The sequence below is a fragment of the Sinohyriopsis cumingii genome, unplaced genomic scaffold (assembly GCF_028554795.1).
Source record: "Sinohyriopsis cumingii isolate HCF-2022 unplaced genomic scaffold, ASM2855479v2 utg000913l, whole genome shotgun sequence".
Taxonomy (NCBI): Eukaryota; Metazoa; Mollusca; class Bivalvia; order Unionida; family Unionidae; genus Sinohyriopsis; species Sinohyriopsis cumingii.
In genome coordinates this window covers 1,513,426-1,537,685 of record NW_028315943.1, presented here as the reverse complement: position 1 = coordinate 1,537,685, position 24,260 = coordinate 1,513,426, and the positions used below count along the sequence as shown (strand labels likewise).

The window sequence follows — 24,260 nt, the reverse complement described above, 5'->3', positions numbered from 1 at the left end:
CGGGGGTGGGGGGTGGGGCTGGCAGTTCCCTTGGAATTTTCATTTCAAAATATTCAGGGTATATCTATCGGAGATGACACGCAATCAATTTGTTTATTATAATGTTCTAGAAAGATTCATCAAAACTGATTATATGTTTTATACAGTCTGCAGGCTTAAGCACCACTGTAACTAAATATTGGAATGCACAGCCATATTCAGATTAACACATTTAACGCCTGGTACATGGTTTTCAGTAAGAACAATAATACGAACAATAACGCGGAAAAGAACACTGAACGCCATTACACCGGTTCGCCTTGTTCGAAAGGCTATGTTTAGAAACTGACATCACAGGGGTAAAAAGTATAAGCGCCATTCAATTTTGCACAAAAAAATTGTAAACTCTATTTCTAAGAGAAAGTAAATTTTTCAAATGTCATATTCAATTTCATTTTGTTTGTATAATTGATTAAATTGTTATATTTTAGACACAATGGCTCGTTTTGTTCTTTTCTATATCTCGGGTCAGATCTTTCTTATTCATCCAATAATGTTATATTTGATAGTATTATTTACTCGAGCCGTGCAATAACACCGTGGTCGACCATCTCCTAAATAACGATAACCGTAGCACCATACGGAGTGCGAGATCTCTCACATCATGCCACCACTACCTCCTGACATCTGAATACAACGCCTTCCAGTTTTTATCGTAGTGGAAAATGTTACCTGACACGTACTGATAGAAAAGTGCGTTATAACCGGTTTGCTTGTGGTTTAAAAGTACATGTATTTTTAATGTAGGCCCCTACGAGTCCAACACCCACGAGTCCAATCCCACAACCATTCAAATTATAGTTAAGGTTTTGTAGTCTATTAGTTCGGAATCTAGTAGCGAATGCCAGTTACAATTAGATACAGTAGAACTTGTTGATGTGTATACAGACCGACAAGAAGTAAAAACAGATGACGCCTGATGCGTATTGGTTGTTTGACCACAACAGTATAGAAGAGTTAATTTTTTAAAAGAAAGAAATTGAAAATTATAAATAAAACTGAGATCAAATAACCACATCGGGACTGTAAGAAGGAACCTCTGTCAGAAGTTAGCGTTGGTATTGACCGGTAATCATATTTGGGGTGGGGGGTGGGGTCAAAAGTCGTAAAATGTATGAAATTATTCTGTATAAAATATATTTTGTTTATCAAAAAAAAAAAAAAATGAAACTTTAAGTGCATGTTTTGCATAGTTGTGTGAGTCTAACAACCACGAGTCCAATCCCACAAGTTCTAAAAAATGAAAAATTTAATGAAATGAAAACATAAATAACGAAAGAAAAATAGCAGACATGATTTAAAATAGACCTAATCTGCGACAGCGACATTGATTTCTGGGACAGATATTTAGCGTATCTGATTATGAATTAGTCTCGACTAACATAGCAGAGGACACGGTGTTCTAATGAGGTTGAATAAACAGTTAAACTCCAGATGCATATACTATACAGGATTCAGGTCTGCCAACCGGTCAAAGGTCAAATTAAGGTAACAGAGCGTAAACAGGGGCAAGTTTAAAAGTTAAGGCATCAGAGCGTAAACAGGGGCACGTTTAAGACATCGTGTTTGATCGGCTGAAGTGAAGTATTCCTGTACTAGATACCGTACTCAAAGTGTATCTGGGCGATTACTGGTAAATCATGGGCGTTTCAAAGATATACTTGTTGTTCTTTATTGCTGTCGTCGATCTAGTGTCCGTACGCTGTTTTAATCTGACTATACTTCATACAAACGATTTTCATGCTCATTTTGAACAGATCAACAAGTATTCTAGCGACTGTACATTGGAACAGGCCCAGAAGGGAGAGTGTTTCGGTGGCATTGCACGGGAGGTGACAAAAGTTAAAGAAATCCGCGACACACATCAAAATGTGATTCTCCTTGACGCCGGAGATCGGTTTACTGGAACCCTCTGGTTCTTAAAGTACAAGGGCTTCGCATCTGCGTACTTTATGAAAACATTACAGTATGATGCCATGGTAAGTTACTACTACTACTACTACTACTACTACTACTACTAATAATAATAACGTATTTAAAGAGGGGAGCATACTTACCTTACGGCCGCATTAAAAGTTTATACGTAGAACACTCGTAAATACATAAGTTAAAACTCGTAATCCCAAATGACATTGCCGTATACAATAGTAGAAAATGGCATTGTTAATTTAAAAAAAAATACGAGGAAACTAAACAGATATTTTCATTTCTTACGTTAATCCAGAATGTATTTGAAGCAGTGGAGTATTAGGAGGAAATTCTGCTTCAACAACCCCCCCCCATTTAAAGATTGTTTGCTACGCACGTGATTTATATTGTGGTACAAAAACATTGCATTTTCACGAATATCGAAGATACCAGTCAAAATATATGGGATTTTGTGTTTGCTCTAAAGATGATATATATATATATATATATATATATATATATATATATATATATATATATATAAACCTTCCACTATTTCGCGATTATAGCCTTGAGGCTGAGCATAACCATGGAATTGGGAGGGGTGGGAGAGGTTCACTGGTTTTGTTGACAGAAAGACCATAGGCTTACTCCATATTTGACGACTAAATACATTCCAAATTAGTCATGTTAATTTAGAATAAATGTTTTTAATGAGAGATTTTAACGCTAGAGCTATTAACGTCAATTGTTTTATGAGAAAAGACGAGTTTCATTTCAAAGAAATCGATTTTGGTTACAACCATGTTTCTTTCAATAATAGAGCAAAACTTATTGACGAGTTTCTATTGCCTAAGCATCGAATACTACTAAGTGAAGGTGGTATCACTGAGGTGTTAAAATGTTGGGTTTCCGGTCTCTAAGCCTAAGCCGACCGGTGACATCACTGCTATTTGCAACCAAAACGAGTTTCTCGCCCCTCAGCAAGGTTCTTCAAAGGAAGTAACCGAGAATTTGATCGTAACGCAATGGCTAATTCACGGAAAGGTAGTTTGCTTTTTTCTTCTTCAGAATCGGTCTAAAGTCGTAATATTATGTAACACGTACTGACTTTACCCAAAGTACTTAAAATTACGAATTCTATCAGAAGACATTTATAAACATGAACAAGAATTGTAGACAAATTTTCTCAGACAACGTGACATGCATCAGATCTGACTTCACATCACGAGGAAATAGTGGTAACATATCTTCACAAATGGCACTACCCACCTTCCTAGCATTTTAAAACACGGTACGTTAAATGAGATTTTCATTTGAAAACTTACTGATGTGTCTGCTTTTGTGATTTTCTTAGCGTAAATGTTCATCTCACTGTGTTATACACATATGTTCTAACAGTCTACAAGTGAGATTGGTAGCTGTAAAATCAGGACACTTTACAGTATGAGAAAAAAAAATGTCTTCAGATATTCAAGGAAAAACGAAATATTACAGACGATAAAATTCATTTAAATATCGTTTAAATTCTGTCATGTATAAAAGGCTTTCCAAGCAATTGGGAAATCATTTTGTTCATCCGAGTTCGCGTTTTCATGTTAGTATAAAATCTTGCTTTCTTTGAATCATTGCAACGTGAAATTTCTGCTGTGCTCCCTGGAAGTGCTATAGGTATTCCACTCAGTTAAAATTAATTACAATGTATAGTTCCTGCTGTGCTCATTAGACGTCAGTTGCTCTCTCTCTCTTTATATATATATATATATATATATATATATATATATATATATATATATATATATATATATATATATATATATATGAAAACCGGTAACCATTGGGCGTAGGATAAACAGTCATAGAAAAAAATGTCACAGTTATTTTTATTGGAGTTATGACAAAGACTTGCTCCTCGTGTTGGTTGGAACTTTCCTCCCAGGCACTCAGCCACGCAATATGAGTAGTGTATTGGGACATTATAGCGTCAAGGCGGACTTTAGAGTTAAATTTGGGGTGGACGTAACCTGGCGCCAAGGAAAATGTAACATGGGGAATTTTAACAAGGGATTGGGCCTGTTTAGCGTCAAGGGAAATGGAGCAGGGTGACGTCATGGTACTGAACACTGGCAACAATGTTGCAAGTGGTTGACCTCAATCTGGCGAAACAGGGACAGCTGGAAAAAGTTTTAACGCTTGGCGTGGCGGGACATATAACTTTATATAATGTCTGACGGAGCTGGACATATAACTTTATAGACATAGACATATCACACAAACAAACAAATACACTAATATGTCATAATAATAGCTATTTTTTGAAGTACTGGAGTCGCCCTGAAAAGGGCCTTTGAGTTTCTTCTTTTTGTTCAATTTTTATCTCCTCCCTTCTACTTCTCCACCAACACCTTATCTTCCCTATAATATTCTTCTTTTTCTTCTCCCTTACATCCTCCTCTTCCTCCTTTTCCAATTTTTCCTCTTTCTTCCTCTACTCACTCTCCTCTTCTTTTTCCATTTTCTCTTTCCATACTCTCATCTGTTCTTTTTCCTCCATATCTTCTTTTTCTTCTCTAAGTATCTCTCTTAGTCTTTCCTTGGTCTTCCTCACACTGTTTATCCCCATTTTGAGACGGTGGAGACTATATTCACCATACTCCATTCTTATTAAGAATTCCTCTACCATGCCCAGGTCATCCATTGCCTCTTGCAATCTCATCATCTTATCTAAACACATGTTTGTTATCTTTATCCAATGTTGAACGGTGCGAATCTTGCTTGCTTACTTGAATTATTGTTATTTTCGCTCCAATGGAGCGTGCATCACTGATTTATTCACACACCGCGTGATTTATTATTACTCCTGGGGGAAGGAAAGATTGCCTCATCCCCCAGGCTTTTATATACTCAAAGAGTACTTATTCATTGAGCCACTCAGGTTGTAGGACTAATTAGTCCTTAACAACCTGACTGAAAGGCTTTAAACTTAAGTGGGAATAGTTACACCACACACTCATGTTTCCTAGTTGGATTGAAATGTCCCAGGTGTCAGCCCAAGCAGTATGTGACGCCCGCTACGATTGGTCGACAGCGATGACGTCACATTATGACTCCTGGGCGTGTGGCAGGTGAAAATCGTTCCACATTCTGCCACGTGTACGATGTCCGAGCGTGGTAAAGGAGGAAAAAGGCAAGCCAGCCATGGGCGTCAAGTACTCCCCAAAACGCCAGCCCGTACTTATTTCAAATCAAGTCCAGTTTTTACTAATGGATAATAAAAATTACCAATAGTGTGTTAGCCACCTGTGCAATTAGTTCAAATCTTACAAGTCTGTTAAAATTCCTACTTCCTAACATATCTATCTAATATTAGTACATAGTGTACATAAAAAAGCCTTACTAGTCCTATTTAGATTAATATGTCTAAGCGACATATGAAAGTTGTGTCACTGTTAGGTATAACAAGTTTTTAAGTTTGTTGCGGTGGTCCAATGGATCGAGTTTGTTTCAAAAATAGTTTGGTCAGGGAGGAAAACCAAGCCAAAGATGATTCTCTATTAAATAATAGGCAACCTTTTGGAGCCCTAAAAAGGGCTGTTTTTTACTGCTAAAAGGTGCCACGTCGCTCTTCCGCCCTCACGATTTGTTCCGCACTTTTTGTTTCTTGCTTCTTGATGTCAGGAAATGCGTAGCCATGATGTGCGGCAATGTAACCAGCGGCTTCTACCAATTGACTGAGGGGGTATCCAGTGTAGGCACGTCTGTAGAATTGGAGGAGACCTTTGACCCCAAATCCCTATTGAGAAGGTCTTGGTTTGAAGGTATCTAGAGATTTGTAGGCAACGTATCGTATAGCTCTTATAAACTGTCCTGCTTTGTTGACGTCATACAATGCCTGGTCTAGCCCCATTTCTGAGTACTTCTCAACGAGGGGGTCAGTGTCCCCCTCCTCCTCCTCAGCCGCCTCCTCTTCTGGTTCTGATAATTGTTCTTCAGTTGAGGTTGATAATTCTAAATCCGCTGCAATGGTGTCAGTCGCTGTTATTGTTGTTGTGGTTATTCTTTCAGCTGGGATCGCCTGTAGTATCGGGCTGAGAGAAGAACGTAATGCCTCCGATATTTGTGTTTGCCATACCGCTTATCTAACATAATTGGCCGTTTGTTCTTCCACCACTCTTTCCGGAATGGGTTGTTTGTTAGGAATAGACGGCTGTTGGCTGGATGTTATTTGTGGTCTCAAGGTGGGTGGGGTGCTAACTGGCTGGGTCTGCATAACTTGCTCGCGCTGCTGTTGCATATATTTCGTCCCTCCACGCATCGAGTTCTGGGCCTAATTCTTTTTTCTTCTTTGTCCTCCCATATTAGTAAGAGCGTGGTTCTGTTTTCCTGCGCTCTTAAGCTCCAGCCGCAGGCTATCTTTGGACCTAAGCCGTGGATAGCGCTCAACGATATGCAGGGATTAATACTTCCGTCGCTAGCTCTATTGTGTTGCTCCTTCTGTGTTCGCTGCAGACTGAATGGATGGTGCGAATACTTACTTACTTCCATTGGAGCCTGTATCACTGTTTTCTGCACGCACAGCATGCTATTTAATTACTCCTGGGGGAAGGAAGGAGAGCCAAATCCCCCAGGCTTTTATGTGTTCATGGAACACTTATTAATTAGGCCGTCAGATCGAGGTACTAATTAGTTCCTAGCGATCTGGATGTATGGCCGAGGTGAGTGGGATTGGACCCAGCACGCACTCATTGCTTAGTTTGCATTGCTTTGCTGATTGAGAAGAGTGGGATTGGACCCAACACGCACTCGTGTATACTGCTATGGGGCGGGGGGGGGGGGGCGTGCACTGAACGCATGATGTTTTGATGTCCGGCCGTGGTAGAGGAGGCATGGTTTATGGATCTGGAGGCGGTTCATGGCACAGTTTGGCGTTTCTAGGCTCCAGGGTATAGTTTCTAAAGGTGTGATTTGATGTTGTTATTAAGTATTGAATTTATGACGCATAGCGAGTCACTTATTATTACCGCTTGGCATAATTTGTTTTCTTCGATCCATTTGAGGGCTTCAAGGATGGCCCAGAATTCAGCTGTGTATATAGAGCAGAGGTTAGGTAATCTTCGTCCTACTTTAATGTTAAGTTCTGGGATCACGTAAGCTGCTGATGTTCTGGGTGGTTCTGTTATTTTGGATCCATCAGTGTAAATCTTAATAAAGTTACAATATTTAGTGTTGATCTCTTCTATACTGATTGTTTTTAGTTTGTGTTCTTGTTCATTTTTATTGCCATATTTCGTAATGAGGGTGTTAATTGAAGGGTTGATATTGATCCATGGCTCTGTATCATAGTGATTTGTAATTTCTGCTTCAGAAGTTATCCATAGGAAGTTGTTCAGCTAGTTGATATACTAGTTTCCTTGCTGGCATGTTTTGTGTTAGTTTAGTTCTAAAAGGTCTGTTGCATTTATTTATAGCTAGCCGGGTGGGGTGTGTATCGGGGTGCATTGTTAGCCTGGCTGCATATGTGAGGGTGAGTTCTTGCCTTCTAAGGTGGAGCGGCAGTTCTCCGGTTAGGATTTGAAGCTCCACTAGTGACGTGGATGGTAGTGCTCCAGTACAAATAATTAGGGCCTTTCTTTGTATGCTATCTAATTTCTTGAGGTTATTTTGGGGTGCCTAGTTGTAAATTTGGCATCCGTAATCTAGTTTGGACCTAATTAATGATTTATATAATGCCAGTTAGGTGTCTTGATTGTATCCCAAGGTAGTTCCTTTAAGGTTTGTAAGGAGGTTAAGGTCTTTATTGCACCTTTTAACTAGTTCGTTAATGTGGTGTCCCCAGTTTAGGTTAGAGTCATAGTACATTCCTAAAAATCGGGCTACTTTAACGAATTTAATTTCTTGATTTGAATGGTAAGTTTTGGATACTGATTTTGGGATTTACGTTTGGCAGAGAACAATACTGCTATAGTTTTTTTCATGGGATAATTTGAACCCCCATTTATCAGCCCATTTCCCTATTTTGTTTAAACTTGTTTGAATTTCGCCAATTACTTTGTGGTTGGAGGGATTTCCTGCTCTCCATAGTCCACTATCATCTGCAAATTGTGAAAGTTCAATTAGACTTGATGTTAAGTTGGTGTCCAAGTCATTAATCACGATGTTGAAAATGGTTGGGCTGAGTACGCTCCCTTGTGGTGTACCGTTTTCAAGAGGGTGTAGTTCAGAGCAGGTGTCGCCAACTCTAGTTGTTATTCTACGATCGGCGAGGAAATTCTCAATGAAATTAAACATTCGACCTGTGATGGCATAGTGATTGAGTTTTGCTAAAAAGCCTTTTGTCCATACAAGGTCGAATGGCTTTTCGAGGTCAATAAATACTGCAATTAGTGGTGCGAATGATGACGCTATGCTTTATGTACTTGAAGCACGGACGTGAAGGAAAACATCCTTTACAATAACTTCACATATTATCTACTATCAACACAGAAGGGAGAAAACAATCCATTATCAATTATCAACACAGAGAAGAGAAAAAACCCAAAATCTACTATCAACACAGACTAGCCAAGGAGTTACTGTATATAGTCACACTATTCAACTTTCACAAATATTCTTTAGTGAAGGGACAATGTTTATTGTTAGGAGAAAAACAAACACACACACACATACACACACAAACCCACACGCATACAATGAAGTGCTTGAGACAAACTTCCATTATTTTTACCTACAAACAAACACACAAAGACAGGTAAATAGTTTGGCAACTTGAATAGCCTCTTTTCTAGCGACCTGGTTAGCCATGAGAAAGGCTGTTTTGTTTTCTAACTCAAAATAAACATGGTTAATGGTGACATCTTCCAGGTCTGACACCACAGGCACAACGGCGGCTCAAGTGATTATCCCAACTGACTCTAGCTGCTGGGAGTGCGGAGGAAGCTTCAGTGGCCTCATCATCATATGCTTCAGTTTGCGGGACCCTGAAGACTCTCTCCATTAATATCCGTTGTCCTGCTTGCTGATGCTGCAGTAGTGGCTGTGGAGGTATCCTCACCTCAGGTTTAGCTCACACAATGGCCTTAGTATGAGGCGAAGGAGGATCCTTTTCTTCTATTTCTTCTTTTTCCTCTCCTCCTTCTCCTCCTCTTCTCTCCTGGCTTATTCTTCTATGACCTTCATGACCAGCTCGTCAAGTATGTGCATGGCAAACTCCAGGTGCATTTGGAGCTTGAGTAATTTACTGATTCTACTCATGTTGACTCTACTGTCTCGTTGACGATGGTTAACCAGACTGACGAACGCTCCGCTTTATATTCCTGAAACGCGGACGTTAAGAAACATTCTCCTTACGAAAAACTAACTATACCCTTACCAACATCAATAACATGGAACGTGCGGACCTAAAAGAAACACGCATGTTCACGTTTTTACCTCCAGACAAACACATACAAGTCAGAGAAACGAAGTGCTTATAGACACACTTTTCGTATCTACACACAAACACACACACACTATCTTACAAAGTGAAAGAAAAGAAGTGTTTATAGACACACTTCTATTTTTTATCTACACAAACACACACTATCTTACATAGTCAAAGAAACGAAGTATTTAGAGGCACACTTCTAAGGTTTTATAGTACAGACAAACACAAAGACAAATAGTTTGGTAATTTGACTATTATCTCTTTTCTAGAGTGCTGGCGTATCCCTGAAAAGGGATGTTTTATTGGGGGAGTTATGGCAATCTCTTATCATCTATGATTGATTCACCGTTTGGCTGCAGGCTTTCCGACAGAATTGTGTCTGCTTCTACGGAAAGAGAAGGATGATTCTTTTCGTGTCCACTCGACAGTCCACAAAACTTCAGTCTGGTTCCTGCGACGGTTGTTGCTGCTGCTGATCTCTCTGATTCTGAAGTCCATACTTCTCCTTCCTTTCTTCTTGTTCCTTCTTGCTTTCCTTTTCAAACACTTCTTCAATTAGGTCTTGAGCCACATTCAACATCCTGACATTCTCTGTTTCATAAGGTTTGGGTATCAGGTTTTGCCTGATACGATGTGAATTCACGTAGGATTCGTTCAACTTGGTTAGTCTTGAAGTCATCTACATAGGTGGAGAGTCAACATGGGATGGTCAGACTGGAGACCGCCGTGATTTAGATGGTTGAAGCGCAAAAGCGATTGAAAACATCCCTGCTGTTTTAGTGTCGGAACGCTATATTTTATCTTATGGTAAGGGATAGAGGGAAGTCAATAAACATGCATAGAGATAAAAAAAATTAAAAACAAATCACCAGCAATTTTTCCAAACATAAATTTTTATTCTACAAATCATTAACCAACACATCATATAACATCAATACAAGTTTTTGAATAACAAACTACTTTTGACAAGGTTGACAACGTTGTGAAATTAAGTTAGACTTCGACTGATGGAGGTCATTGGGCCATTGATGTACACTACGTGTCCTACTTAAAGACACGATATATCCATAATGGTCACAAAACCATCGATCTACTTTTTCATCGTTTCTAGAAGAGTTACAATCAAAAACTCACTAATTGTTCAAAGGAATATCAAAGACTGCGTTGATGAAGAAAATACACACAATATTGTCTACACACCATGGAGTCTGTGCCTTGTAATTTCACGTTATTGAATCGTGTCGTCTGAGCATTTCTTCTCATAAAGTCGATGATGTAGTCTTCCAAAGGCGGTAATCCATACGAATCAAAATACTCCACACACACATCGTCGGGAAAGGTAGACGGCTGCCCAGTGGGTTCCTGGGAGATAACTGTCGTCCTTGTTGATGACATAAGTTTGATGATCATTAGGTTTGCGATGAGGCGGTTCATCTTTAGCGCACACAACAGGATTTCAAGAAGCAGTGTAAAAACTGTTGCTCAAAAGGTAATAAAGTTCCCAGGTATACAGTTTCTTTTGTTTTGTTTCTGGTTTCACAGGTAATAATTAGTCATCAATGCAATCCTGACGTTTTGCTTGAAAATCTCTGCCAATTCATTGTCTCTTCGCTTCGTCTCCGTACTATGGGCAAAGAGAGCTTCGATGCGATGGATCTCTAGAGCAGTCAATGGAGGGGATGAATGTTCACGCATGTCTTTATACCGCTGATGCAACACTGCTTGTTCCGAAATGAGACCCCAATCGTCCTCCAGATGCTTGTCCAGTTTTTATTCTTGACTCATCATCATGCATTTATCTTCTTGAATTTAACTGGGATGATCGTTTGTGACATCCATATAAATGTTTGTTGGTACAGCCTATAATGGTTTCTGCTAGGTCTTTGGCGAAACAGGGGACGAAATGTTGTTCTTGTTCTAGCCATCTAGACATGACCATCCCGTCTTCGTCTTTGTTGTTGGGTTTTGCTTAAACGATATTATTCCATTCCATTTCCAAAGATTCTCTACCATTCAAAAGAGGGATTATAGTCTTCCATAGCTTCTAGTGGTCTTGAAGGAATTCTCTCAAACTGTTGACTTGTATCGTATTGTCAAATTTGGCATACAAAATGACGTTCATCGTCTTGGGCAGAGGATCTTTAAACTGAAGTTCCACACGAAATTTGCCTGATTGTATAGGGTGGAAACGTTCCTTGTCGCTGCCTTGGTCTGGAGTGAAATCAAAAGTTCACAACGCGTAGTCTCTTGTATACTCGTCGGTCGAAATGCCGTAACTGGTGTTGGTCCCTAACTGACCGGTGGCTTCGTACGGGAACAAGTACGATCTCAAGTAATTCTTCTCGCCAAACCTAGGTTTGAAGGGCCTGGTACACAAAGTCATGTCAACGCGACTGACGTCCGGAGCGGTGTCGTCCACTAGCAAATATCTTGTCATTGGGGTGCTCGTCTGTCCAGGCTACTAAACGATCTCCTTTGATGTTAGGGTGACGGTGACTCAAGCGATCGATGAAGATTCAACTGTCCGTGTCAAAATAAGCACACGATCTCCTAACAGTTTTAAAACTTCGTACAAGTTTAAGCGAGCATGCGTTGTCACGTTGGCCGCAAATATGAAATTTCCAAATTTGTCATCCTCTACAAAGTCCAGTTCTTCTTTGTAATTCACTAAGATCAACGTTTCACGAAGGACGTCCACTTGTTTCATGTATTTGGTTTTGTCGTGAATCATCTGGAAGTAGCTTGAAAGATCGGACAATTTCTATGTCTTGGGTAAACTCGGTTGTTGTGCCATTTTCCCTCACAAACAGTTCAACATCACTTTGGCAAAGGATCGTCGTCCATCGTTTTTCTCTACGTGGTCCAAAGTGATGCCTTTCTGCTCCAAGTATTTATTTGGTCCTTGGGGGCCGTCCCGTCGTTAGCGCGCGGGTCAAAAGCGCGCCGACAAATGGTCGCCGATAAAAGCGTGCGCCGACAAAAGCGCACAAGGCATACATTATAAAAGTTATTATGTCAAAAAGATGAGCAAATATTCGCTATTTAAAAAATGTTTAATATTATTAATATGAGTTTCATTGTATTATTTCTGTCACTGTTCAAATTGCAACGTTATGCGCATAATCAAGACAAACAAACAAGGCAAAACGATTATAAAAAATAATGTGATTTTCATTTTTATATCTATCATTTTTCAAATTGCAACATTATGTGCGATTCCACGCGGTTATTCGATCAAGGGTACGTTACCGTATTTTGGAACTAAAGCTAGCAGACGTGGATTAAGTCTGGCGTACTTTGATTTCGATGCCCCAAGCTGTCTAAATTCTGCACGATATCCTTCGATCATAATCTCAACATGATCTTGCTTCATGCGAAAGTGGTCAACCAGCTTTTTAGACAGACGGATGATGACTGTCTGTTGAATCGACCAATGCCATGCCTCAGCCGAATTATTAGTGCGTGGTAACATGTCGTTTACACGGTTGCGTATGTTCCGCAAATTAATAGGAAATCTCAGATTTCCTCGACGGTTTCTTCTTCGTCTTCCCACATAGTTGTCTTTCCAGTAATCATTGATTGGTTTATGTTCCGGAGGGCTGCTTTCCACGAACTCATCAAATGCATCAGGAACATCTTCAACTGGAACAAAACTGAAGGTTAAAAACATTTTGACATACATGCGAACATTTACAACATCACGGTAATCATCCGCTAAATGATATTCATATACTTTGCGCCACAAACATTGTTCTTGATGGAAGAAGCATCCTGATAACCGTGCTCCTGGGAAAATGGTTGCACGTGCGTTTAGACTGACTTTCTTGAAATCGGCCATAATGCTAGCAGGATTAAGACCAGGCTACATTTTGAGAATTTTCTGCATGACGCGTTCATAGTCGTGCTGTTTTCTCCTGCAGAAAATCGTAGACTAGAGGATAGGCCGAGTTGTTAATTAAAGCATGGATAGTGAATAGCTGAGTAAATGGTGTCGACACAACTTTAAAAATACCATCGATAAATTAATGATCATTTTGCTGTATTAGGGTAAGATTTTCAATTGTTCCGAACATCAGAATGCGAGCATCATCAGCCGCACCCGAATCCCACAGAAGAAAATGAGTGTCTCCTGTAGATTTTTGCAGAGATTCTAGAATGGCAATATCGTTTTACGAAATTATGTTAGCGTATGGAAGATGGTTTTTCTTTCTTCGTCGTTCGATCGCCCTCTGTGAAGTCTTATACGATGGCAACATACTAGCTGTCTGCAACGAAATTCCGAGAGAACTTTGCATGATTATTTACCTTGGTCTCTCAGCGGTATTATTTGCTCTTCAAAGGATCTCTGCTGCGGTCTTCTTCGCTTCGTTGCTCTCCGGATCTGGAGCATGGTTGAATGAAAAAAGCGTCTTCTGCTTCTTTCTGCTGTTTCAAAATATTTCCCAAATCCTTCTTTCTGCGTATATTTAAAATCCTCGACGTGTGGTACGGAAGGAGAAGGAGGCAAAGTTGCTGTTACAGGAACAAATTTTTGTGAAGTAGAGAGAAAATCCACTAAATCCCAATTAAAAGCGGTCTCTTCTGGAAGTAGGACCGTGTTTAGTTTGGTAGCCAGTGCTATGCCATCACTTCTCGTCTTTACGGCTGGTACATCCGATTTCATCGTCTTCTTAGTTTTCGTCATGTTCGAACATTGTCGCATTGATTCACTGTAGACAGACGCTAGCGCATCTATATAAGGAATGTGACGTCACAGGTAGCTCTTGTCTGATTGGAAGACAGACTCCGGACTCTGACTGAATTTTGTAACGCCTATTTGGATTGGTGAAAGAACTCAATCTGTTTCGATCCGCTCTTCCACCATAAATAAACGCAGTTCACTTCATTCCCTTCACAAGTTCTCGTCACAAGATGTGGACAACGTAGAATCGTCTACCCTTGTATCGTCTATGTTGTTCAACTCGGACTATTCTATGTTTGTCAAATCGTCATGGGCTATCACCCAGAGCATAGAGACATCCCTTTGGAAAAGAAGGATCTATGTGAAGAGATAAGGTTGTCTGAAGAGAGTCTTAATTTACGGACCAGAGGTCAGACGAAGTTTGAGGAAGAGAAGAAGATCCGTGAGATGACCTCTATGTTAAATGAATGGTGTTAACATAAAATCCCAAATGCTTTTTCAGGGCCACTTCATTGCCTCGAAAAGACAGCTATTCTTTTGACATGGTAGTGTATTTGTTTTTTGTTGTTTTTGTCTATGTTTATAAAGTTATATGTTCCGCCTCGCCAGGCGTTATATAAAATTATATGTCCCACCAAGCGTTATGGCTTTTTCCGATGTCCCTGCTTCTCAGGATTGAGGTCAGTTACTTGTGACATTGTTTCCAGTGTCCATTACCATGACGTCACCCTGTTCCATTTCCCTTGACGCTAAACAGGCCCAATCTCTTGTTAAAATTCCCTTGACGCTGTATACGCCCACCTATGTTAAAATTCCCCCTGTTAAACTCCCTTTGACGCTAGGGTACATCCACCCGATTTAAAACTAACTTCCCCTTGACACTATAATGCACCCATACACTACTAATATGACTCATAGGCAGTATCTGCAAGTCACTTCTCGTATTAATTGTCCACTCTATGTTCCGATATGTTCTTTTGCTGTCATTCCTGATTCCGCTATTAATCTCATATCTTGGTCATGATTTGGTACATTTAAACGTAGCAGGCAGTAGTTGGTTGTTGTCATCGTATCAAGTTTTATGTTATGCCCTTTTTAATGTAGGCTGATTATGTTATCTCATCTCGTCAAAAAATTTGGTCTTAAGAAAATGAAAGGCCAAACGTCAAACAAAGAGTAAAAATAATATATAAAGATTTATGTCTCCATATATGACGGTGTGTCCGTGTTTGCATATGTATTGTTATTGTGTGGGGAAGCCATGCTATTAGATTAGTAGCATGTACATGTCTCCCACTTGTCTGGCTGTTTGAGTATCCATGTGTTGTGCACCAGTGTTTTCTCCGGCTCCTCCTCATGTCTGTCTGCTTCGCGTAGCGCCATGTGATAGAGCCCCGTGGTATCTACGTTCAATACTTACTTTGGCAAACAGGTCCCCTGTACCCGTCTGGAAGATTTCTTGTACCTAGATTGTAGTTGTTAAAGTAGTGTTACTTAAAAGTGAGTTTCCCTTATGTATGTGGTGAGTGTTAGGTATTAGTATACACTTTGTTTTCCTCCATCAAGTCTGTAAAGCCCAGGAAATGGGAGAGAGGAGCACACCAGCCAGAGCACAGTCTCGTACCACAGCCTAGGCAGGGCGGTGTACCACAGTGGTCTCCTTCCTGTAGGGTTTGGGAGGAAATTGTTGTTCCTTGAGTAATCTACCTCTTTATCCTGATAACCTGCCTGCATTTCAACATTGCTGTAATTACATGATCTATAAAGGTTTGGATTTTATTTCTATCTGAAATGTGGCCTAAATACAATAGATTATTATCATGATACCTTACGTTCTGGCCGATTAAGTTCTTTAAACTTTCCCTTTGTGCTCTATTTGCATCACACTGGGTAATTACGTGTTTTCGTTTGTAAAATTTGCTGTCCTGCATTGTGGGCAGTTTCGGATCTTTTTTTTTATCATGTGTCGGTTCAGCACCACTTCTCCCGTAAGAAATGCGTCGTGCATGTATTTCAAGAACATACTTTGTCTCTTTAGAGGTTTAACTCCAAACTACTTTTCTCACACTTCCACCCATTTTATCTGCCCATTCTTTTGTTCGACCTTCATTAGCATATTCTTTGTTGAGTCTTCTATAACCAATTCGTACGTTTCTTTTTCTTCAGTTTGCCACTCGTGTTTTTTTTTTGTCCCTATAGCTTAATAATAGTATTTTTATAAATTTATCTGTACCTCTTGGGTGCCTCTAGTTGTTTAACTAAATTATTATTTATGTGAATGTCTGCTTTGTTTCTCAGCGTAAATCCAAAACCAAGAGATATATAAAATTCCCATGCAAATGCTCGTTTGCTTTTATTAGCTTTGTTTATTTAGTATGATTGCGAATTTTGTATAGAGTAGATTTGAAATGTTTATCCCTCTCTTTTCTTTGTCTCTGAAGAGGTATGTTTTTGGTAAATAATGTAATGTTCCGTTCCATAAATAATGGATACTTGGCTTATCCAAATCTTCAAGCTTTTTTTTGTTTGTTTTCGATATCAATTGATTTCATTACAAAGTTATCGTTACTATACACGTATGTTTCTGCCACTTAGGCACTATCCGTTATGCTGAGCAGCGCATACACCCAAATGTCTATGTTCACTTTTTTCTCTCTCCATGTTTATGTAGTTTTCTAAGCTGCCTTGTACCCTAAGGTTATACCTAGGACCTTGACGTTGTCCTTGATAGGATAGGTGGGGAGGAGTGAGTCCTGTATGGTTTCCCTTCGAGTTTACTATTAGTAAGATTTTCATTTGTTTTCGTGATTAATTCAATATCTCGAGGCCTTTCTGAAATTTTCAAATTCCTTTTGTAGGTGTTTAAAGGGAATTTACATCAGTTATGAAATCAGTAAAGTCATCACCATGTTGGAGCATTTCAAATTTTTTAGTTCATATTTTAAATTTGGTATGGGTATTCCTGCGATGTTTTGGATGGCTCTTATATTATGGCATATACTTAGTGCTATTAGAAATAATAGCAAGGACAGACGGCATACATGCCTTACTGATGGTTGAACGTTGTATATCAAATTTCTTTGTTACCGTTCCATTCACGTGTTCGTTTGAAAAAAATTTCGTTATACAAGATTTGGTCCAATTTTGGAGAAAAAAAATAATCGAAAATCAAATTTCTCTAATAACAGTTCTATTTCTTAAGTTCTATTCTGTCAATGTCTGTTTCCGGGTCAAAAGGTACCATAGCACCTTTATGACCAGTTATATTTAAATAGTCTATCGTGGTCTGTCTATTGGGGATGTTGTTTTGAATAGCCCTCCCTTTTTCTCCGCAACTTTGGTTAACATTTAGTATTGTTGACATGGTAATTTTTATCCTATTAGATATAATTCTACTGAGAATTTAGTAGTCCACGTTTAGCAAGGAGATGGCTCTCCAGTTTTTCAACTAATCCATATCCACCTTTCTCTTACATAATATTGATATTAAATCCTTTCTCACTGATTTCGTCATACGCCCCTTTAATGCAGTTATATATGGATTCTAATATCTGTATTGGTTCCCTATTTAACTTTAGATAAAACCTGCAATCAGCGTGTCTATCCCTTTGCGAATTTCCTCATTCTACCCCTTGCATATAAATATTTGCCTCCTCCGTATCGATGTTCTTCTAGGTATATATTTTCTCATAGGATTTCCTTATACAGATTTGATCACATAGGTACATATGTATAGGGGTGTGATGTATATTTAATTTAATTGTTTGTCTGTTTGTTTGAATTTTTAAAAATTATTTCATCACTTGTTATTGTAATGTAACATTGTTTAATGGACTTGACCTTGTCATAATTAAGTTCATTTCTGCTTGACTTGACCTGATTGATTTTATTTGTTTAAATTTCATTTATGTAAACAACTAAAAATAGCTTCATTATACTCTATGTGTATGAGCTTATTACCCAAATTATTATTCAGGTAAACAAGAAGTGGTAAATATGTTGATCAGGATCAGGGATTTTGGAGATTCCCATGTGAATTTAATAGGTTATTGTGTTGTTAGTAAACAAGGCTCATTAAGATCATTCTGAGAAGGTTTTTTCCATTAGGTAATGGTTGTTTTTAGAAAATGCTAATGTGACCTGAGGTCAAGCAGACAAATATGTTATCTTGTGGCTGTGAAGATTTTACCAGTTATACTTTAACAACTAGCACTATAAGCTGTATTATGTTGTGTCCAGTTTGGGCTGAATTTTATTTTCTTCAAATTATTGAATTCAAGATATTTTTTCTCCGGATATACAAAAGTGCTCTGACAAAATTCTTAAAGACATTCATTTGAATTTATACTTAATTCAAACCTGGAATAATATTTCTGTTATTCAACAAGAGACTGTTGACACATGAGCACTTCGCTGACCATAACAGACACGTCTTTCCTTCAATTTTGGATATAATCGGGACTTGAACTCAGTTTCATTCAGGACTTTTATTACTAGGACTTGTATCTTTAATTCTTGGGTTATAAATTGGATTTAATTCGCAATACCGCACGTTCTTTTTTCTCATTTTTCACTTTGTATTCTAGGGAAATAAATTATTTGTTAAATTTAACAAGGCTTGTTGTCTTCACTCTTTTATGTTACTTATTCTAAGAGCATAGACTCGTAACATAGGTCATTTATAGGTAATTTTTAAAAGCATTACTCTCTCATCAGACTTTCTCATACTAGTACTGGACTAAATGTTAATTGATTTCTTTTGAAGAAATAACTTAGCAACACGTGAAGATGGTTGAACACGTGTCACATTGGGATAAAATAGGATCTTGATAAGAGTTTTGCGTTGTAATAGTCTTTTGTCAAAGGTTCCCTTCCTTTTTGCCTCTGAATTCAACAATTCACAGCAAAGTAGACCATATCGTCAAATTTCTTTTCATGTAAAATGAACAGCATATTTATCGTGTTTTGACGTCTCGTTATTTTTTGTAGCTTATTTCACACAAATAGCCGCAGTTGAAAGTGACTCCCGGTCCGAATAGAGGACACTCAGTTTTACTTTTGACCTGAATGAAGACCTGAATAATCATTGGATATTATGCTGAAACCCCATAGCCCCATCCTAATTTGTCTTGCTTGTTAGGACTTGGAGATGACACATCGTTTTTCCTGAAGATAATGATTTGGTATCACATGCTTTATTTATGTCCCCCCCCTTTGTATATATATATATATATATATATATATATATATATATATATATATATATATATATATATATATATATATATATACGTAGTTGTGATAAAAGAATGATAAATACATATCATAGCTTTTGCTTATAAAACGTTTGTCGAGGCTGCTTTTTGTTTTGTCATGTCATATTTTATAGTTTTCTTATCCCTTGTTTGTATTGACAATGGGTTTCGTACTCCCATCTCCTTAGACACTGAAAATCCAGCAAACTTGTTTCCCGCGTTCCCTTTTTGTTATATGGTTTTGTAGTGACTGTTGCCAAAGTCAGTTTCCTTTTGTCCTCTTTTGTGGTGATTTAGCATTTGCAACGTTGTTTGTGAATCCATTTGTTCGAGGACTGTCACTGGCTAGATCAAATTTAGTTTTTATTCTATAGGTAAATTATAAGAAGAGATACAATAATGCACAAAGGATGCAATTTATATATATAAAAAAGGTGCCTACATGCTTTTGTCGTTGTTTAGTGGGTGCGTGTTATTTTCCTATAGTGGTATTATGTACTGGGTTTTTAATCTATGAAGTTGTCTACGATTTAGCTTAGGCAGTCTGTATTAGTTACTATGGTTGTATTATGTACTGAGGTTTTAATCTATATAGTTGTTTACGATAGTCACTAAAATAGGTCATGGAACTTAATTGTTCGCAAAATAAATACATAAATGTGTCTATTGCATGCGCGTTTGTTAATTTTTGTAGCAAACGTATTAAAAAATACTTGTATGTATGGAGTCAGGAGGGGAAAAGGCTCATGTGAAGGTAACTCTCCCTGTTGGGCGAGTATGCCTCTTCCCTTCTGCAATGTTTTTGCTGTGAAGATACATGTACTGTTTTATAGATGCCCTGGTAGTGAAAAGTGGTTTATCGGGTTTTTCGGATGGCTGAAAACATCGTCACGCTTTAGTTTTATGGTGGATAGGTAAGGAAGATTTAGAGTCAGATTTCCGTTCTTAACTCAGTAATCTTCGCTAACAAAGGTTTCCGATATATTGACCCTATTTACACCTTGGCGGATCGAAGAGATATTTCAGTGCTTTGTCCCAGCGACATCTATTGGATTTCATGATTTGCCTCCCTTAATATGTACTGCCAGCTAACCAGCAGAGTGCCACAGAAGTAGATTGTATATCAGCCGAAAATGTTGGAGGCAATTTACTTCAAAATGATATATTGAACGTTTAACATCGAAAGTATGACTACGTGCTAGAGAGAAGCCATTACATATGAATTTGTTTTTTATGTGTGGATTCTATTTATGTGCTCTCTTTGTCTCGATGATCTAGAAACAGTGTTCAAATTTGAATTTTGATTGGATGCAGTGTGATGGCGATCCAATTAAATTAAGAAACCCGAAGCACATAAGTATCAGATCGATCCGCCAAGGTGTACATTGGGTTAACATATCGAAACCTTGGCTAGCGAAGATGGAATCAAGTATGTGTTCAGGAGATTTTGACATATATTACTGTAATTCTGACATGTCCGGAAAATTTGGTTTTTACATTTTGCAAATATTATATAGTTAAAATCTGTAATTTATAAATGTGTTTAAAACTTTACCTTCTCCAGGTTTTTTATTAATAATCCGCTATGTATTTAGTAGAGTCTTCCTTTATCTCCGTTCACTTCTATGTAGCTATAGCTTAAAGTTTCTTTTAAAGAAACGATCCCTTTAGGTTGCAATACATGTTCTTTTTCATTTGGTCAGCAAAGGGTTTCGTCTATTCTGGTTTGACTCCGCTTGCTATAATAGCCATTAGTGCATCTTCACTTAAAGGGTTTGTCGCACAGACATTTATTCTTTGAGTTTCTTTATCAGATCCGACATTATTATTGGTTCTGGAGTAATTTTTATCTTTTATTTTTCCCTGTTTTTTCGTTATATTCCAGTTTTGTTTCAATTTTATGTTTCTGTTTTCTTTTTTCCTTCTTTATTCTTTCTTTCATTCCTTCTTTCATATTTTCTTTGTATTCTTTCCTTCTCCTCGTGTATTTTTTCCTCTGCTGGTTGCTTGTATTGTTCTGTTGCTGCTTCTCTTGTATTCTTTCATTCTCTTTGTTTTTATGTTTGTGTTCGTATTTTCTCTCTTTTTGCTTTCTTTTCTTCTCTGCTTGTTTTTTCTTTTCTTTTCTTTGTCTGTTAAACTTTATTTTTCTTCTGTCATTCATTCCATCTCTTCTATATGTATTTCATCATCTTATATTTTCAGTGTAGTACTGTATTTACTGTTGTGACTTCCTTTCCAAAATATGTTTTCTTTCTGTTTACAGATGCTTCGGTCATGGCCTGTATTTACGCTTTTGTTACATTTTCTGTGATATATGCATCCCCTGTGCCATGTGATTACTTTGAAACAATGCATGTAGAAGAAAGTTGGCAAATTTTAGTTTGTCCAGAACTCGTACTCCTGCCAAGGTTCCATCATAGTCCTTGTATTTAGTCATTTTGCTATTTTGCACTTTTAATAAAAAAAATGTTCAAGGCTTTTACATGTTATTTATGAGGAATTTATATGGTATTCATTTTATAAGAATTTGTGTGGTCAGATTTTATGTCTCTGCAGAAGTCGTTTGGAGTTTACTCTCCCCTTTTTCTTTTCACCTCTATTTCATTTGCATTCAGGAGTTTGTTCTTCCCTTTAAGACCGCTCCGGTGGCCTGGTGGTAAGAGCCTCCGCCTCAGGTACTGGCGGTCGTGGGTTCGAACACCGGCCAAGTCATACCAAAGGCTTATAAAAATGGTAGTAATAGCTGCCTCATTTGGCGCTCAACATTAAGAGGTTAGTGTTAGGACTGATGTCAGGATAATGTGACTGGTTGGGATATCATGCTACATGTCTGCGGCCTGATTCCCTAGTGCTTTACATCACTATAAACTGCCACTCTGCAAACATCGTAGCGATATGATTGAAAAATTGTTAAAGCTACGTTAAAAATCTAAATCACACACACACACACACACACACACACACACTTCCCTTTATGGTATAGAATGTACACTCCATTGCAAAAAGTAAGTGCTTGTATGGCTTCTACCGTAACCGCTCTTGTTATGATTGCTGCAATTAAGTCCTTACCTTGGGGATTCCTTCCCTCAAAAACGTTTTCTTGTGCTCTCTTTCTGAATTATATCATTATGAAATTTTGCCTTTCTCTTCTTTTGCGTCCTTTCTATTCTTTTCTGGACGACTTAAATTTGTCCTTAAGCACCAGTATTATAGGAAGACGAGAGTTTGACGAGGTCACTGTAAATATTGTTGTCTAAAGCACAAACTATATAGCCGACATCTTAGCTGTGTTTAAGATGGAATGAGAAACAAATCTCCGTCAATGGATTCAGCTTTCCTTAAAACATCAATGCCAAATCCTCATATAAAGACTGTACATGGAATAGTTGAAATTGTTGTAACACACACACACACATCCACACCCACACTCACACGCACACAAGGGTCTATATGTAAAATCTCAAAGTGCTCAATAGGCGAGAACAAATCCCAACAACTGATATGTGACCTAATTCTGCAGGTGTTGATTTGTACACTTGAAGATGGATTTCTACCCATCAAATTCCATGATTATATACTCAGCAGTTTCATAGAGACACTTAAGGACTCAACACAACATCAACTGCTACTACTACTACTACTACACTAACATCACTTTTAGCAACATCGTATGTCAGTTAATACCCATGTCTCATATATGTATTGTAGGAGGGACAAACACCTGAGTCCACGTCGTGGATCGAAGTTTTCCGAACTGTTTTAATCGTCACCGATATTTTCGATTTTAGAAAATTCAAAATACTTGTTACTTTATGTTGTACAGTGCATTGGTAACCACGAGTTCGATCTTGAAGTTCCCGGACTGGTCGATTTCCTGAAGAACATAACGATTCCCGTTGTCAGTAGTAACATTGACGTGGGCGATGAACCTCGTTTACAGGGACTTTTCAACAAATCAATCATTCTGAACGTAAATGGCACAAAGATAGGAATTGTGGGATATATCACTGAAGAAACTGGTTCTCTTTCCGAAGCAGGTAATTCTACTTTTTAAAGCTGTCGAATTGTTCAAAAGGAAATTTCCATTTGGGTGATACCTTTCATCCCTTTCATACGTAATGTGCATGATATACAGTGTCTTCATTTATGTAAATAATTCAATGATACACATTGACAATGAAATCATCCAGACTGGTTCTTTTACTATTTTGAGGCCAACCATGAGGCAAGCGATGAAGTTATTTGAAATATTTTAGAACTTTAATAATGAGACAAATAATTTTTGTTTGATTTATATGCATGTTAATACGAATAAACACTAAGAGAACTGTGCACCTTATAACGTTCATGCTGCACGTACATTCTTGCAATGATAGATAGACAGACAGACACACACACACACACACACACACACACACACATATATATATATATATATATATATATATATATATATATATATATAGAGAGAGAGAGAGAGAGAGAGAGAGAGAGAGAGAAGTATATTATATGAATTATACAATTTAATATTAACTAAAAATAAAGAAATTATAGATTTATTTCCTGGTCTTAGGTCCCACTGTGAAGTTTGTTGATCTTTTGAAAATGCAACCATCGCCTGAAAATAAACTTTTCGATGAATATTGACTAATGTAAACAAATGAGTTTTCTCTTTTTTCCTGATCTCAGGTCCCACTGTGAAGTTTGTTGATCCGATTCAGAGCGTTCAAAAAGAGGTTCAAAATCTGCAAGCGGCTGGCATTTCAATTATTATTGGACTGAGCCACGCCGGATATGGCAACGATCAGAAAGTTGCTCGTGAGGTTGACGGCCTTGACGTTATAGTTGGAGGTCATACTCACAGCTTTCTCTATACAGGTACACGCTAAGCATAGTATTGTTTTAACTGACATTAACATAATTAATTTTAATATCAATAAGAAAACGAGAC

At 38.0% G+C, this 24,260-nt stretch overlaps 1 protein-coding gene across 1 annotated transcript in view; it reads left to right on the top strand.

The window, feature by feature from the left end:
* The first annotated feature begins 1,601 nt into the window (after positions 1-1,601).
* LOC149773028 (snake venom 5'-nucleotidase-like) overlaps positions 1,602-24,260 on the top strand; it is a 61,159-nt gene continuing 38,500 nt past the window's right edge. The window contains exons 1-3 of the mRNA XM_089946880.1: positions 1,602-2,018; positions 23,133-23,346; positions 23,999-24,187. Coding sequence (XP_089803006.1) covers positions 1,680-2,018; positions 23,133-23,346; positions 23,999-24,187 — 742 coding nt within the window. The 5' untranslated portion in view covers positions 1,602-1,679. The remainder of the gene's footprint in view (positions 2,019-23,132; positions 23,347-23,998; positions 24,188-24,260) is intronic.